The following is an 18,659-nucleotide window of genomic DNA, read 5'->3' as shown; positions in this document are numbered from 1 at the left end:
CAATCATTTGGTTTGGAGTTTTCTTAATTACTATTTTCTGGTAACATAACCAGCACTGAGTAGAGTGGGATGATCACATCTCCATCTCTGCTAGTAATGCCTCTGCAGATGCAGCTCAGGATCCGATCTGCCTTTGCCGCTGCAGCAGTGCTCTGCTGACTCATGTTCAGCTTGTTGTCCACCAGGACACCCAGGTCCCTTTCAGCAAGGCTGCTCCCCAGCCACACAGATCTGAGCCTGTACTGGGCTCTTTGGTTTTGTCATCCCAGGTGCAGGACCTTGCACTTGTCTTTGCACTTGTTGCACCAGGAGAGGTTTCATCTTGACATAAGAAAGAAATTTTTTACAGTGAGAATAATCATTCAGTGGAACAACCTTCTTCCCAGGGACATGGTCCCCATCACAAGAGGTTTTCAATTTGTGATGGGACACAGTGCTAGATAATCTCATCTAGTCCCCCTTTCCTGTGAAAGGTTGGCCCAGATGGTCTTTTGAGGTCCCTTCGAACCTGGGCTATTCTATGAAAATTTTACAGTAACCCTTACATGTATTTAATTTAAGGAATTTTTTTTCCTTACAAAACTCCTGCAAGGATTGGTTATTTAATGCAGTATCATATTTGAAATTTTCTGGATGTTTGTGGAGTCAGGGTTTTACAGTATCGTACAAGACTAAACTGATCACAATTCAGACTGTAAAAATAGACAGTACACAGATCAGATCACAATCCAGACAGTAAGAATCCCTCATATTACTCTCAAGGACACCACAAAATCCAAGACAGCAGGACATTTAAACAGATCTACAGTGGTGATTCATCATCACACTGTCAACTTCAAGCCTTCATCATCCAGGGATACAAAAAGGAAACCATTCAGAGATTTGCCCCCCCAAGTTCTCCTTTAACAATGACCTACAGAAATTACATTAAAGTAACACATTGATGAAAATACATGTACATATTTGTTTTCACGAGGAACATGAACTCATTTTCCCTACGTGCCAAATAACTTGTTCCATCTGTATCACAGGTCAACTGGAAGCCATGCAGACATATTAACCTGTTTCTAAGCCTAATTCTTAATATTCAGCAGTACTTTCAAAAGACTGAATACTTTAGGGCTTTGAGAACCTAAGCCTGTTCCACTTCCCCCAAAGAATAAGTTTTCCATTATCATTCTCAGGGAGATGTCTTTAGTCAAAAGGCCCATCCTTGTAATAGTGATCTAGTCATGCTAACATTGCTTGTTAAAACAGGAACACTGATGGTATCAGGTATCAAATAGTTAATGGTTATGCTTTTTGGTTTTATTCTAGTGAGCAGGGCAAACAGAAGTGTCCTCATTGAAAAGACTTTGGCTATTATCTTCCCTTAGCTCCTTGCAAGGGTTCTGAAGAACAAGATGACCAACCTCAACTAAGAGACAGTTTTTCTAGGTCTCCAAAAAGGAGGTTATTAAAACCTCCCATTTCTCTTTCACTGTACAATGGCTACATTATAGAATCTTTCTTTGGTGGCTTAGGAGAAATGATTTCATGTAAAATTCCTCTTCTCCTAGATGCCTCATGCAAGAGACAATCCCCCATCCAACCCACCCCCCAAAGAAGGAAAGGAAATTGCCGATTTCTCTGTTACACTGCAATCTGTGCTGGATAGCTTCTTGTTAAAAAAAAACCAAAAACTATGAAGAGCCTAGGTATCTGTCAAGATGCACAAACAAGTTGTTAGAGCAGACTATCCCCTAAATATGTAAACAAGAAGAAAGGCATGAAAAGAGAGGCATGAATCATATCTCCCAGATATTGCCTGCTAGTCTATGTTAGCTAGAGTTTTATAAACTGAAAAGGAATATCAGTCTCTATGCTACAATTATCTAGGTGATATAATCCATACAACACCGTGTCAATCCTCAGGGTCAAACACTGTGACTGCTTTTCAGTCACAAGCCACAAACCTTTGGGGAACATTTGAAGACTACATCTCATCAAGTACAATTGAGGATGTGGTTGTCAGCCCAAAACATAAAAAGGAACGATAATGGGATTTCCTGTCCAACTGCTTCTCTTCATTAACAAGCTATGCACTGCGGGAATTAGCAGGCACCAGGCATGGTGTGGTACATTCAGACTCTACTGAGGCCACAGCCCTGGAAACACTGCAAGCAGAGAGATTATATGCACTTCAAAAAGTATTTTCTGAAGCTTAATCTCTTCTATTCTACACTACCATCTATTGGTACAGAAGAACAGGCACCTGTGCACTGAGCAGCTAACGTGCAACAATGGATATCACACAAGGCTGACCAGTAATCCTCACTGACACTGCAAGTGTCTCTGCTATGAGGCAGATTCCTCAGTCAAACTGAAAAGCAGTAAAACTAGACACTCACCAAAGAGTTAAGATAAATCAAGATACTGTTCAGCATGCTGTATGCCCTTCCCTGTGTCAAATGTTCAGGAAAATTGGGAAATTTACCTCAAGTATTACCACATATGGACAGAATGCTTTCTTATGCAAATATTGATGTTAGAGTGGTGAAATCCAAAGGGTGAGCCTTGAAAAATCTAGAAACTGAACGCAAGAGGAATATAACAGCATGAACATCAGAAACTGAAGAGCTTGAATGTTTAAACAGAAGTGCCCTAGTTACTGTAACGGAAAACTGACTGGCAAGCTGCATTATGCCATTTATAAGAATCCACAATCAACTGATACTGCTTCTGGTATCTCTGGATAACTCCAGTAACTAGCAAATCCTTTGTTCTAAAGTAGAATATTCTTTCTTTAACAGTGAATTTTAATAAGAAAGCTTTTTTTTTTTTCATTTGAGGAGGGGAAAAAAAGGAAAAAAAAAAGACAAAAAAAAAGACAAATTTTGTTTAACATATACAGTAGAGAGGAAAGTTCCCAAAGTTCCAAATAAGTATCAAATGCTGTATTCAATATCACAACAGTTAGGTATGTTTGATAGTTTTACAGATCGGGGGAAAAAATGAATAAAAAAGCACGTTGTTTTTTTTTTTATAATTATTCACCATTATACATATGATGATGTTACAAAGTGACTTACTTCTCCAGAGGGGACCACTCTCCATCAGATAAGGGGTAATGATCCTTTGAGTGATAAATCAAAGATTCTTTTTGTTCTTCACCCTTTGGTGATGAATTTGAGGATGCTCTGTGGAGATACATGAGACATTAAGTCAGCTATAAGAAATCTGCATTAACAATTCAGTTAGAAAAGTTACTTATATGTTATTAAAAATCCAAGATCAAAAGAAAGGAGTGTATAATATAAAGAATTCATTGTTAGCAACACACCTTTATATAACTTAAAATGTATATAAAAACTATTATTAATACTTGAAAATACTGCAAGTTTAAAAATCTACTACTCTTGACACATAGTAAGTTAATACTGAAGAAGTCACAATAGCATAAATTATATTGGTCTATACAGCCAGCTAATATTACCAAAACCCAAAGACGAACATAAAGATTTACACATAACCTTTACTATACAAACCTTAGAATCACTGGAAAAGTTAAATAGAAAAGGTAGTTTTGACAACGCACGTTATGACTGCACATTTCACAAATTAAAACCAGTAAAAACCAGGGGTAGGTACTAGCCTCACAGTTTACCCAAGAGTTTACAAATTAACATAAACTACAAGTAGCTAGAAGCATCGTACTTTTCTGAACAGTGGGGTTTGTTTTGCACTGGGAAGTCTACTCAATAACAAAAAAAAACCCAAAAAACAAAACAAAAAAAAAAAACAAACCAAACAACAGTAAGACCCATTGAGCAGGTATGCACTGTATTTTACACAGAATTCTCTTTTAAATATTACCATCATAAGTACTTCAGGTATTTTTACAGCTTTCTGAATTTAATTGAATAAATAGGTACTTTCTGGACACAACTTGTTTTGAGGTTAGATCAAGGGCATCATGGCTATACAGTGCATAGAATATAAGGAAGGTAAGCCTGGAATTTGAGTGTAAAATGCAACACAAATTATTTTAAGCCATTATTAAGAAAGAAAAAAGAAAAACTGTTTTTCTTCCATTAGCAACACGGTTGCACTGGACTTGTTTTGGAATGCTAACGCTAATTTTTCTTATGGATGGAGAAAAGAAAAGATTTTAACATTATCTATTAAAATACATAAATATTTAGAATTTACATGCTTGCTCAATACAGCCCATTAGACCCTAAGCAGTTACAGTGATCTACCTCATTTGCACAAGTCTTTCATTTGGAAGACAGTTTAGACTACATTAAATACTGAACTCTAAAAATGTCTTAATAGTTCCACTTCTTATTCAGTTGTAGTATTCTTATGAAACTTGATGATGACAGTTTGACTTGAGAGCTACAGAGACTGTACATCCTTTGTATTCATAAACCAAGCTAACTGCAATAGAAATATGTTTCATACTATCTTTGTCTGTATGCAGTGCTAAGTATCACCAAAAGAGGAAAAAGGTATTATTGAACAATTAAGTAAACACATAAATCATTACAGTGAGGTCTTCAATATTATGACTTCAGAGGAGGGCAAGATGACACACAGGTGGTACTGAACAGATTTTATTCACTGGGAATTAAAAACTAGATGAGTTCATATACAGCATCAAAAAAATCAAATTTCATCCATAAGTGGATAAATCTGAAGGTTAAAAATCAAAATGCAGTCAAAAATTATTGAAAATAAGAGGGGAAAATCACTATGCATCAACTTGTAACTTTGAGTTGCACTATCAATTCTGAGCTATTTTGCAACCTTTATAAGCAGTGCTATGACTTCTTCTCATCCTTATCCACTTCATACATGGCCTAAATAAATATATAAGATTTTAGAGACAGATAACTACTTTAACTCTTTAACACCCTTAGCACTGGAGCAATAATGCCCTATTTCTGAGCTGTACACACTGTAGTCTCAGTCCTCCTGATGTTATTTAGGTAAGTTAAGCACTACAAACATATCTAAATCATAGCTAGAAAAGACAAAGGGCATATTTTTAAAAAGTTGCATAAACACTTGGAAATGGATTTTCCCAAGGAACAGGAAACAGCTTGTTTTCCACTTTATAAGAATAGAACTAGATAAGACATTACATACACCAGTATGAATTTTTGACCTTCCTGTTGGAACATCAGTCTCCCTTTTCCTTTCCCAGTTTCACTTTGAAATCTGAAGCTACGTCTAATAACAGTTAGTTAGGTTCCTATTTCTTTTTTTTTTTCCTTTTCTTTTTTTCTTCTTCAGAGCCGCACATTTATAACTAAAAACAACAACCCCCAAACCAAAACAAACCTGCTGATATCACCTTATATCCCCACAGGATGTGAAAAGAAAGCTTATGAACATTTTTTCACAACCATATCTTTAGCTGGGAAGAAAAAAATGTATGCCTATTGCAAGGCATTTTATTTCCTGCCTTGGTAGGCCACTAGAATGACTGTGTATGAACTCCACCAACAGATACACAGTTACAAACCTACTGTTGCTGGGCTTCCATTACTACAATGTATTTCTTCAGTTCTGCATTACTTGCTATTCACAAGAAAACAGCATTCTTTCACAAAATCTTCTTCCTTTCACATTGTAACACTCTGACTGAGAATGCATTTCTACTACTCTTTCTGTTTATATATCTGTAAAAAAAGGTGGTTTACAAATAAAAAAGCCTTTTCAATCTTTGATTCTAAAGGGTACAAAAAATAAAACCAGAGTAACCTTTATGGAAACACTGTTCAGCTATGACTAAACAAGTGACACTTCAGTCAAACCTACAATTTTTTTGTTCATCTCCAGTCAAATTAAGATAATTGCTGGAATAGCAATTTGAATTCTAAACACTGGATGAAAACAGCCATTATTGGCATGACATTCCTAAATTCTTCATACATTTGTAATAGTTTACCAAATAAAGAATAAACAATTAATGGGTTATATTTTCTCTCTTCCTGTACTTGATGGTTATTTATATTTTTGATGGTTTCACTATGACAAGTTATTGCTGTCTTAATACTCTCACACTGAAGACTGAACAAAGATCTTGCTTTTCTTAAACTGGAAAAAAAGGAAAAAAAGAAAAATCTCAAACCAAACAAAACGCCAATTCACAGACTTGGAACAGAGCAGTGAATATTTAAATGATAATTCATTGACACAAATGACAGTGAAAAAATGAGGCAAATGAACTAAGAAAGCCACAGACATTCTAGAAAACACTTTAAAATCCAGATTTTGTTTGTTGTGGTTTATTGGTCATAGGTGTGATAACAGTTAGGTTCATGTTTTCCTGTTGCACTAACCTTTTTGACTGGTACTTATTAAATCTGATCCTCCCTTGAAGACCCTACTTTATTCTCTTACACCAAAACATTCTTCCAGTTCCCAGATGAGATCTTGAATTTATTCAGACAGTACTACATTTAACAGTAATGCCATCCAATAAAGCAGCTTGCTTTGTCTAAAAACTAAGTCCATTTCTTTTGTTAAGCAGCCTAAGAAACTTTCACATAAAACTGATGAGTAGGCCTTTCCTGGATTTTAAGCATTTATATGCTTGATAGTTTTCTTCTATTACTATAATCTTTCCTATTACTCATATAAGCTTCAGCTTTATAGTATGTGCTACCACTTTACCGCAACTTCCACTTTACTACTAGTTTATCCACTTCAAAATACAGGACTGATTTTTTTTCCCCCCTCCTTTATGACTAGACATATGTAAAGAATTCTCTTTACTAATGTGAAAAAGCATTCACTTATGTAGTTTTCAGTTGCTAAAGTAAACTTCAAGTTACAGAGAAGTCAAATTCAGATGTGGTGTGCTACAGGCATTCCACACTGCAGTCTATGTAGAGGTTACCAAACACACTAGAAGATCACTCTGCCTCATCAGAGAAATTACACTGAAACTTTTCCTCAGTCACACAGCAGATCATGACAACACTTCTTCACCAGAATGGGCTTAATTGGATTTCATGTTCATAATAAAACGGCCAAACTTGAAGGATTCTGTAAAGATGTGGAAGATAATGGTTTGGATTTTTTTTTGTTTGAGGAAAAGCATACCAGAGGCTACTGAAACTTATGTATTACTTGCATAGAGGAAAGGCATAAGTCACCTTTCACATGTTCAGCAATAACAGTGAAAGCTGTCAACAAGTATCTGATAGTTTACCTTAGGGGTTGAACACTTTTTTCATCATCTGAGCTTATTTCCATTTCAAAAATCTCTTCCACCCCAGTAGAAGAGATCTGATCCTCCTTCCTGCTATCTTGTTTGTATTTCTTTCTTCTTCTTTTTTTCTTTTTCACAGAACCTGGGGTGAATACAGTCTCTGTTTCCACAGAGTGTGGAATTTCTGAGTTTGCACATGTCCTCTCATTTTCACCTGATTTCAAATGATTGTCAGTGTCTTTAAAAAACTGGTCTTCAGTGGGTATTGGAGATGTTGCCAAATATGCAGGAACTTTTTCCTAAGGAAAAAAAAAATAATAAAAAAATAAAGAACAGCCTATTTTTTTTTACTTTGTTTTGTGCATACAGGATAGTTGTCGGCTACAAATTAATCCTTGCACCTATATTTAGACATGAAAGCATACAATAGCCCAGTGGTACGAAGCTGATATCCAGAAAGGAACCAAGTTAACTAGATGGGTTACAAAAAGTTCAGAAAAATCAATGTTAGCATTCTTTCAGTTTCAGACATAAACAATTGATTTTGCTAGCAAAACAAATACCTAGTCAGTGGAATGTTTTTGAAATTATCTGCCCTTGAGCATACCAGTTCTATCCATGCTTAGTAAATGTGTTAATAAAAATAAGTCTATTTAAATCCACTGCTGTCTATTTATTTTGAAACAGATTCATAGAATGGTGTAGGTTGGGAAGGACATCTGGAGATCATCTGGTCCAATCTTCTGTTAAAGCAGGGCCTCAGGTTAGGTTGTCCGGGGTCGTTGTCAAGACAAAGGTTGACTATTTCCAGTGAGGGAGACCCTACCACTTCTCTAGGCAACCTATTCCTGTGTTATATTGTTCTCATAGTAAAGGATTTTTCTTATATCCAGCTGGAACTTCCCCCTTGTGCCCTTTGCTGCTTGTCTCATCACCAGGCATCCTTGTGAAGAGGATGTGCCTCCATCTGCTCTATAATTACCTTGTAGGTATTCCAAGACTGTGGTTAGATCCCTGAGTCTTCTCTTTTCTAGGCTGAACAAAGCCAATTCCAGCAACCTTTCTTCCTATTTTAACTTCTTCAACCCTCTGATCATCTTGGTGGCTCTCCACTGAGCTCCCTCCAATTTTCCACGTCTCTCCTGAACTGGGGAGACCAGAACTTGGTAGACCAGAACTGTATTCCAGGTTTGGCCTAACATATACCAGGTTGAGTGGGACAATCCACATCCCTCCATCTGCTGGCTGTACTCCTGTCGATGCAGCCTAGGACACATTTGCCTTCATTGCTGCTATGGCACGCTGATGGCCCTTGCAGCAAAGACGCATTTCATCCAGTCAGACCCCAGCCTGTGCTGCTGTGTGGGATTCTTCCAACCCAGATGCAAGACTTCACACGTATCTTGGTTAAACCTTGTGTGAATCTTGTTGGTCCAGTCTCCCAGCCTGCCAAGTTGGCTTTATGTGGTGGCTCTTTTTCTGACCTGTCTACCTCTCCTCCTAGTTCACTGTTACCCACAAAACTGGTGAAGGTATATTCAGTCTTGTCATCCATGTCAGACACTATTTATGTAAAGCATCTTTCAAAAAGAAAAACTCAACTATAGTTTACTCACGTTAAAACCAACAAAACAAACCTACCTCAACTAATTACAACTCTCTGCCCTTTGAAGGAACAATTCAAATGAAGGAAAAGCTTTACCAATGGACTGCCTGGGGTTTATTTAGATCATAACAAGAAACTTAAAAGATACTGACACCTAGACTGAAAGAAACACACTGCGAAGGGACAAAGTGGAACAAAAGTAGAAAAGAATGGAATTTGCATAGTGAGGAAAAAGTTATGGAGCTCCATTCCATTGTAAGAATAGAACTAATTACAAGATGCCTGTTATTTTACAGGACTTTCATGCAGAAGATTAGTCAGGAACTACACTGTGATCAGAAACAGCCAGAGCACTGATACTACTTTTGATGTGTTCAAAGTCTGAACTGCTATTATTTAATATTAAATTCAATTTTTCCATTGAGTTATGAGTTACGGATCAAGTTTTGTTCCACTGGTTGTACAAAGCAGTGGAGAATGGAGGACAAAATACAGCCTTGTACAGCACTAATGACACACAGATTTTGCATTGTGAAAAACCTCCAAATAAAATGATAGCACCTAAAATAAAGTTAGTATTCTATACAATTAGTGATAAATAATCAGAATAACAAGATGAAATTAAGAAAAACAGAGGAAAAGTTAAAAGAAAACTGGCTGAAAAATTATGCCTGAAAGTTACATTATAATAGTCCTTATTTACGTGAATTGAGGCGTGTGGTGTTACTTCTGAATGTCAATATGCAAAAGCAGCAAAGACTGACCACTTGAAAGAACCTTTCTGAATCCACCAAGAACTTGATGAGAGCTTTATTGTTTATACCTTAAGCATAGCTTCAAGAGGTGACCACAAGGACAAGCTGATCAGTAGCAGAAATACTGAGGGGGAAAAAAAGTCTAAAAGCACTAAAACCAGCTGCAGTCTTCTGCTATGTAGCTAACTCCATCTATAGTTTTGGCACGGACTACCAGCTTTCCAGAATATGTTACACACAGATAAGGCACTCTTGTTATAAATTAAAATATACTAAGCAAATGCAATAACTCCTTTAAAACACTGCACTGGGACAAAGGTAGTGGTTATCACCCTTGCTTTCTGAAAGTCTTAAGACTGATCAGTTCCCATCAATGGCTGACACAGCCTACATCTATAAAAAATTGCTTTCAGTTTTGATTTTAATCTTGGTGTATGCTAAAACAGAACCCAACCTTCCTTTGTCTTAAATGCTATGAATCCTTACCCCCAAGTTATCATTTAGGGTCTTAAAGCTTATTTTCTCCTTCCATGTTGAATTATATTTAACTCATCTCAAAACGAGAGCTTCCTCCAGTATTTCACAGTAAACAAATAGCACCCTAAACTAAAAAGTGGATCATGCTCATTTTCTTGAAAGCCTCTGATTCCTAATAACAACAGGAAATTAACACTTCATCTTTTACTTCACAGAGACAAACTTTTTTTCTCTCTCCTCTGACTATTTTCATTAAACCTTTTGGAACTTTGTATTTAGAACTTCTTTCCTTCTGTCTTGCTGAAAAATGCCAACAGATTCACAAGTGATCAAAACCAAAGCTCAGGACTGACAAATATTGTGATTACATAGGTCCCATACCCTTAGGAAATTAGACTGAAAATTAACCATTATTCCTGTTTTTCAGAGGCTCATTAGCTTCCAGCTGCAAAAGGTTCTTGGGAAATTCACTACTGTATTATGATACAAGAAAAATTCTCAAGTCAAAGAAGTTCTGTTAACTGGTGAAAGTTTCATAGACAAAATTGTGAAAAAAAATGTGGAAAAATTGTAAGACAAATTAAAAATACGTCAAAATAGACAATCTTTATTAGTACAGAAGTCAGTAGCACAAGCTATAAGAACTTAAGGCAAAAATTATAAGGTACTGCAATCTGTATAACTGCAGTCAACAAGAATGAATATACTAAAACAAACTAAAAAAAATTCAACAAAAGGATTAGCTACTTCATTATCACTGGTAGCAGAATTGTACAAAGCACCAACCATCTTGGCAGTGTATGAAAGCGATGTTAAGATTCAGTCACAGAAAATCTAGCCTTCTTAAAAGTTACAATATTGACAACACTATATTAAGCATTTTTAACACGTTACTGTTAATACTGCATTGTAGCCATCATGAAGCACAAAGACCTTACATTTTCCTCCTCAGTTTCTTGTACAAAGAAAGCTTCTCCATTGTCACCCAGTTTCATATGAAGATCAACAGCATCGCCATTAATTTCTATATCAATCTGCGGAAAGAGACAATTTAATGTAAATAATTAATCCTAGGGGAAAGCACTGACCTCAAGGCCCACTTAGCTCTAAGAGTAAACTTTGTTCCGTTGTATAATCATGTTTCTTTCTCCTCCCTCTGCTTTTTGAAAGAAGTCTGTTATAATAATAGTCTTATTTTGTTAACCTGCAAAATACATCATGCTCCTAGCAGAGAGCCTAACACCTCCAAGAAAAATTGGAAAAAGATAAAAAACATCTGAAGAATGAATCTTGTTCAACTAATTTGGAAAAGCAAAAATAACAATCATTGATCTAGTCTTTATTTCCTGGAAGAATGATTGAGACTGTTCATGTTCATATGTTTAAAGCTCAACCTGAATTGGGGCCTGGTACAAATCTGAGTTGTGAATAAAAAAAATTCAAGACGACAAACTAGGAGCCTCCTGGAGGCAGGCTTTGTTTCAAAAGGATAGAGATTTGCCACAATTATTTCTGCAACTCAGTTAACGTTATTTCAGATTTTCCTGCTTGTGAGTTTATGGGGATACGACATAGAACCACAACCCTTCTGCAATCATAGTGCTTTCATCAGAGGAAGAACGTTTTTATTGTCATAAAAAGGTACTTTAACTTAGATTACATTGCACAGGAGGGAGAGATTACCCTTCCCCACATGTATTAAATAAAACAAAAAACCAAATGTATTTCTAAAACCATGATACAACTATTTTAGTTCCTCCTCTTTGTGAAATCTTGGGCATCCAATTAAGTTCCATTCCAAATTTTTCCAAACAAAATCCGTTCAATATTCAGATAAAATTACCTTATTTTTCAGTAAATCTGCTCATCTAATGGTATGTGTATAACTGCATTTAGCCTAGCTAATGAAAAATAATATATGTCAGATAGAAAAACAATGGACTTGCCCTACTGCAGAAAATGCCAATAGCATTTCAGGTTATATATAGTTTAGACACTTTTGTCAAAAGAAGACCAAGTTAAATACTGTAATTGCTATGAGATATCCCCTACGTACATTACTCAAGTTCTAGTTTCCTGCCAATACGAAAGAAAAAATTAAACCCCAAGCCATACAGCTAGTATTGTGATATGAATACTCATTCATAGTTAGTTATTGTGACAATGAAATGGCCAGTCAAAAAGGAAAGAGGACTAATTTTAAGATTAGCACATGGACTGCCAAGAAAAAAAAAAACCCAACACCACAGTGCTAAGACAGACAGTATCCATGTATCCTAATCCACTCCGTTATTCACCCATTTATGAGAATAAAACCATTAGCCAAGGAAACCCAATCACAGGAGATGATAAATTACATGTAGATAACCAAATGTTCATGGGGACTATACTCAAATCTTTTAAGATAACAGCTTTTCTTTTTCCCCACAAGAACAGAATGGTTTTGATCTGAAACTACTGAACACAGTTTATTCTTAAAATATTTTCTTGAATTTTCAATTCAATAACATGAGTTTTTGAAAAAAAAACCTACCTTAGTGGTTTTTTTTTTTTTTCAACATTTTCTTTATGCTGATTTAGACAGACAAAGATCCCTAATTTTAGTACCTATACCTAACACTGATTTCTGGACACTTCAGTATATATCTTAAGTACAGAGCTGAAGCACCGATATGTGTATTTTGTGTTTTCATGCATCTTGAGACTATCAATTGATCTTAGCCTCATAACATGCTAGAGAAAAATGCGTACACAACGCAGTAATAAACATGCAGTTGACTACTGAGAGAACACTCAAATGCAGAATGGCAACTCCAAGGATGAAGAGAGCAAGAAGCAGTAGCCATCCACTCAAGCAAAAGCTGAGAACTACTCTGACAGCCTAGTACAGCAGGTACCAAGAGTAAATATTATTTCTACTACTCAACAGCTTTTTAGAGGTACCCAGAAGCTGAAATTCTCTCAAATTTGGTTCAACTTCTCAGAAGTGTAATTAAAGACATTTAGCAAGCTCAAGTTTCAGATCAGATCACTCCTGTTGTGTCTCACTTGCTTAGACATTAGAAAAACTACAGCTATACTGCCTCTCTCTTGTACCTTGCTGAAAAACTGTAATGTAATCTGTTGCAGAATTGTTAAGGAAAATCAACTTTTTGTCATCAGCATGCTCATTAAGAAAACCACGAGCAAGTGGGAAATCAGAACAAAAAAATGAAACAAGAAAACTGCTGCTAGCCTGTGTTACTATGATAAACTTACAGCTTTAATGCATGTAACTTCCAGTACTGACTTAATAAAAACATGCCCTAACATAACTGCTCTTTTATTCTCCTTTTACAACCAAAATATAAAGATGGGAGTAGCTTCCTGCGGTGTCCTTTCACTTCTTAGAAAAGCAGCATATAATCCTGAGGTTTTATGACCTGTTTAAATCAATCCATCCTTTGGTAGCACACTCACAGGCAATCCTGCCATACACAGTACTGCCTACTGACAGTAATGTGAAGTCCCCCCACAACAGGTCCATTTTTCAGTCAAATTTACAACCCAATCCAACCCACTCCTTAGACACGACTACTAAAGTCTATGAAGAGGGAACGGCAGGACAACCTGCTCGGGTGGCGCCACAGTCTCAGACTGGCTGGATAGGGAATTGTACCAGGTTCTCTTTCAAATATGCCCACGCAGGAATGAAGCTTCAGTCCCGGTTTTTGTTTGTTTGTGGATATTAATAACCGCATTTTCTACTGCATATCAGCCTTGAACAGAGCTAACAAGGAGTAATATTTATGATAGGTCACCAACCCTTAAGATATGCTCTATTTGTCCTCCAGACATTCCAAAAACAGTTGCTTGCAACATCAGGAATCAGTTAAATGGCATTAAGCATTTCTTTCCGAGCATACTTATTTAAGTAAATAAATAGCCATGTAAACATTTTAAGACTGTGAAGTCTCTATGTTTGTATTATTCTTTTTGCATAGCTCAAGAGCTGCCAAAGCTTTTCTTTCACAGTATTTTTTTGCAGAGTCCTTAGATTACCACAGGAAGTTATGTTTTGCATTCCAAAACTATCACTCTGTACAGCACGTATGAGAAACTGCTCTGTACTAAATCAGCCTGCTAACTGAGTATGTGGGGGGCTGGGGAAGAAAGGAAGAGGGGGGAAAAGGGGAATGCGTTGGTATTCAAACCTTTGTTTTGGCCCACTTTCTGAACTTACCACTTTTTCTTTAGAGCGCAATACACCAAGCTTCCCAAATCGGACATGAAAAGGAGAACACTGGTATGTACCATCCTGTTGCCGGACCACAATGACATCAATGCATCCTGAAAGGGTTGCCTGATTAATGCCTTTGTACAGCTCCTTCACAGTAACCAGGACTTGTCCTGCAAGTTGTCCTACGTAGTTCATAGTCTGAGACTAAGGGAGAGGAAGAAAAAAAAGAGAATAAATAAATTTAAAAGACTTTAAAAGACTTTTAAAGTCATCTAAATAAACATGCAATGTCATTTATTAATTACTCTGATTATTGTAACAAGCCTTACACAAACGCCTTCAAGAGTCAACAGAATTTTGAGCCAATTCTTGTACTACTAAGTCTCCAGTTATAAAACCTATTCTTAATAGTTTATCAACCTGAATCTATGATTATTTAAATATTTTAAAGTAAATTTTGAAGCGTGTAATTTTTAAACCCCAAAGCCTAGAGTCAAGTGATACTTAATTACTCAGATAAGCTAAAAAGACAAATTCGTTCTTTGAAGACTGCCTATTTAATACAACTGATCTTCTATTGAAATTGGGAGGTAACTGTACATAAGGATGCAAAAAAATCTTAAAAGTCAGGAAAAGTTATATAGAGTGTACTACATGTAACTCTTCCTTTACAGCTCTATACTTTAAAAATAGCTGAGTCACCTTAAAGAAATTATCAAAAGTTCTAACAGGAGTCAGAGGAGTTTGAGAATGAGTGTGGAAAAAACAAATGTAGAAGAAACCCAGTTTTCTTCCTATATAAGGAAAGCACACCACCAGTGAATTTATTTGCTGTGAAACAAGTACTAAACAACATAAAAATCACGAGCTTGTAAAAACCTTGCTTGAAAAGCACTGCCATTGACCTTCAGAAGTTAAAACTGAGATAAGCAAGACTTCCACCTGTGGTAGGTGATGCCAGATACTCTAAGTCACTGAGTCTCTCCCATTAAGTTTTGATTAAATAAAACTACAATAAGTAGCATCTATAGTTACAACATATGCTTCTCTAAACAGCTTAATGAAGCTTGTAGGTGCCTATATTTAAAACAGCTGCTGAAGTAAAGTTTGCTCTGTGAAAACAGTGAACCTAGCAACACGACATTGTCCTGAACACACTTCTCATCCAAGAGAAGCCAGATGACTTACCAGCTAACAAACATTATTTCCATAGAAATTACACCTAAAGAGTAAACACTAAATTCCAAATACATTTTCACAAGTGAAAAGCAAGTGTTAACCAAGTTTACACACTCATGCAATACATTATTTTAAGTGTAAAGAGTTATCTTACCTACTAACTACTTTCCACTCACAAAGTTTCAATCAAGAGAAAAGAAATCTTTCACAGTTTTTTTGTGGTTGTTCATACTTCTGACATGAGAAAAATGACAATATGTAGCCTAGGTAAAGGAATCTTACTACATGAGAGTGCAGAGTACAGGACAGAATACAAGGAAAGGAAGACGCACACAATAAGAAGATTATGCTATAATCAAACAAGATAAACTAAGAACACATAGAATCACTTATCAAACATTCTGTCTAATCCATTACAAATACTTAAGTGAATGAATGGATTTCGAATGACTGCAAGTCTTTCAGGCTAAGAATACAATGTGAACTATGACTGCCAATAAGAAGTGAAATCCAAAGATTTCTCAGAACATCTCAGCTTTAATAGAAAGAGGAGGGAAAACCGTGAAGGTGTTCTAATGGAAACCTAAGTGCAACCCTTCCTCATTCTGCTGTCTCCTGCCTCCCACCCAAAAGACTGCTAACAAGCTCATTTCAAATATATCCAAGCAATGGCATGCCTCTGAAATTAAGGGTAGTATTTGGGAGAACAAAGAGCCACTGCAAAAAAGCAAAACACACAACACTGAACACATAACGGGGCTTAAATTGTAAAAATTCTATTTTGGGATAATATTTCTACAAAAAAAAACCCTCTACAGTGAATTTCTTTGTCTGTTTGCTAATCTATTTTTATTAGCCTCTGAACAAGGTTTATGATTTCTTAATATCTCTAAACAAAACCATACTGCTCTATAAGAGTTCTTCCTCCTGACAGTGCCTTCATTATCTAGGTAATCAATCAATTATTTCTGTTCTGAGCCTTCAAAGTCTTCCTTACAGTAACACAGAGTATACTGCATTCACTCAAAAGGAAGCTACTTTTGTAGTATCTAACAGTATCAATATAATTGTAAACATGCAGGAAATCTAAAACTGCTTTCACAGACTTAGAGAAGCTATGGAAGCATTTCTCTCCATCTCAAGCTTCGCAAGCCTAACATACATTACATAATCATATTTAGGTTTTTGAAAAAAAAAAATCCTTCCTCTCCACAAGACTTAAAAAGGAAGATTGGGGTTTTCCAATAGAGATTTAAAACTGTTTTGAAATATCCACAGAATTACTATGCTAGGTAACATTCTAGAGAATTTTCTCCCATAGCTTTTGTACAACATAGCTGATGAAGACAAAAAGAACAGACTGTCATTGAGTGACTAATGAGACTGGTAGAATGGACTCGCTATCAACATTAGTGATTAATAAAATTCAGTTTCATCTCTAAGTAGTTTCATGTACAACTGTAAAATTGACTGCTAATGAAATAATAGCTCACTCTTGCTAAAAAGAGGAGGTCTCACTTCAACCCTTCCCATCTTACCCTCTTAATAAGCTGATTTTAGCTTACTGACACACATCAGTAAGCTGGCAGACGTCTACCCGATTTTTTGTTGCTGTTGTTTGTCTCACTGGGTTAGTAAGTTATATTAGCCCATGAAAAAGAACATGACAAACACCAGTCATGAGGCACACACAGCACCACATAGCTAGAAAAAAAACCGCTAGGGCAGGGAACTGAACAACTCCCTTTTGACAAGTGAGGTATTTGCTGCATCTCATGGAACTGTAACCCAAGACAGACATGTAGCAATACCTCTGTTTTACTGTTCAAGCGATTAGACTTCCCCTACAATGACAGTCAATCTTTATTCTCAATCTTAGGAAAAATTCTCTAACGCATAGCCATTATCATTCATGGTTATACCCTGGCGTCTTCCAAGAGTCTATGGTATTGGCTTGCAAAGAAAAGTTGGTTTCACATCTCCAAGGAGACTGAATTTGTTCAAACAAATGTGGCACAATCAGGAATAGAAGTCCTTAATAGAGTACCCATTCCATATATTTCATTTCAATTAATAAGACTTGAGAAATGGACATTAGCAAGTAATGTTCTATCATTTAAGTAGTGACTGTTTAAAACGTCAGAATGTCACATCAACTGCTAAGACTGTTCATGTCTTAAATAATCTAGTCTTCCTCACATACATGCTAACTGACCTTGTCTAACCACAGAAAATCACAAAAAAAACTCCACAGGACTGAAGCATTCACCTATTTTACATATATTCTTGCCTTCCTGTAGCAAAAGTTCTCTCTTTTATAGATCTCAGTTATATTTCTGTAGCTCACAGCACAGCCACTTTTATTATCATATATAAACAGAATAACCTCCTACGAGTGAAGAAGTTACAAACTTTTGAATCTATTGAGTATTAAAAACAATGTTTATAAGGAAAGAAGCTTTCTATGATCCAAGTCTTAATGCAAACATGACTTTGTACATTGTAAGTAAACAAAACTGTAAATCAAAAACTAATTTATATTATTGCTTATCAGGTTGTAGTTCAGCTTTTAACATAACAGTTCACTTTGTAAGATAAACATGTTATTTAAGAAGGTTCAAACTGTAGCAGGCTAATGATCAAATAGAGATAAAGTGTCACTACATACCTGAGAAACATGAGATGTTTAATTTATCTCAAATGTCAATAGAACCCATCAAGAAGATTTTAAATTTTTTTTTTGCTTTAAGTTTTATTGTATATTGTTGGAAAACTTGCAGTGAGCAGTACTGAATCTGACTATAGAGAGGAACAGCATAAAATGTTACTGTGTTAATTCTTGCAAATGCAGTAGAAATAGCCTGATCACAGAATAACTGGTAAGACCAAGTATTTCCTCAATAACACTCTATTTCATACTTAGTAAACATTTGTTAAATGTCATTGTCCTGAAAGTAAAGTGCAGAGCAGTATACCTTCATAACCTGCTATAAGAACCTAAGCAGCATCCCAGTTTCCAGTTCTGCAATTCAAGACAGAAGTCTGATGGACAGTATAAGCTAAGAAAGGGCAATGCAACAGTATTTCACCATACTGTTTAGCTTTTAAGTTTTATTTCTTTTGATATCCAGAGTATAAACATTACCTGATGCAGTCAAATTCCACAACTCTGCATAAAAGCTAAAGTTAATGTAGCTCACCACTACTTATTGTTCT

At 36.0% G+C, this 18,659-nt stretch overlaps 1 protein-coding gene across 6 annotated transcripts in view; it reads right to left on the bottom strand.

Annotated features, from left to right (window-relative positions):
* The window catches only part of LPIN2 (lipin 2), a 55,311-nt gene that overhangs the window by 25,923 nt on the left and 10,729 nt on the right, over window positions 1-18,659 (bottom strand). For all 6 annotated transcript variants that reach the window (XR_011047782.1, XR_011047781.1, XR_011047783.1 and 3 more), the window contains exons 2-5: window positions 14,268-14,468; window positions 10,984-11,079; window positions 7,208-7,506; window positions 3,072-3,179 (exon numbers count right to left, since the gene is read on the bottom strand). Coding sequence is in view for 3 of the 6 variants with exons in the window: in XM_068395824.1 (XP_068251925.1) it covers window positions 3,072-3,179; window positions 7,208-7,506; window positions 10,984-11,079; window positions 14,268-14,468 (704 nt within the window). In the remaining 3 variants the exon portion in view is untranslated. The remainder of the gene's footprint in view (window positions 1-3,071; window positions 3,180-7,207; window positions 7,507-10,983; window positions 11,080-14,267; window positions 14,469-18,659) is intronic.

The sequence above is a fragment of the Nyctibius grandis genome, chromosome 3 (genome assembly GCF_013368605.1).
Source record: "Nyctibius grandis isolate bNycGra1 chromosome 3, bNycGra1.pri, whole genome shotgun sequence".
Classification (NCBI taxonomy): domain Eukaryota; kingdom Metazoa; phylum Chordata; class Aves; order Nyctibiiformes; family Nyctibiidae; genus Nyctibius; species Nyctibius grandis.
The sequence above is the reverse complement of the archived record's forward strand: the minus strand, read 5'-3'. Positions and strand labels throughout refer to the sequence as shown.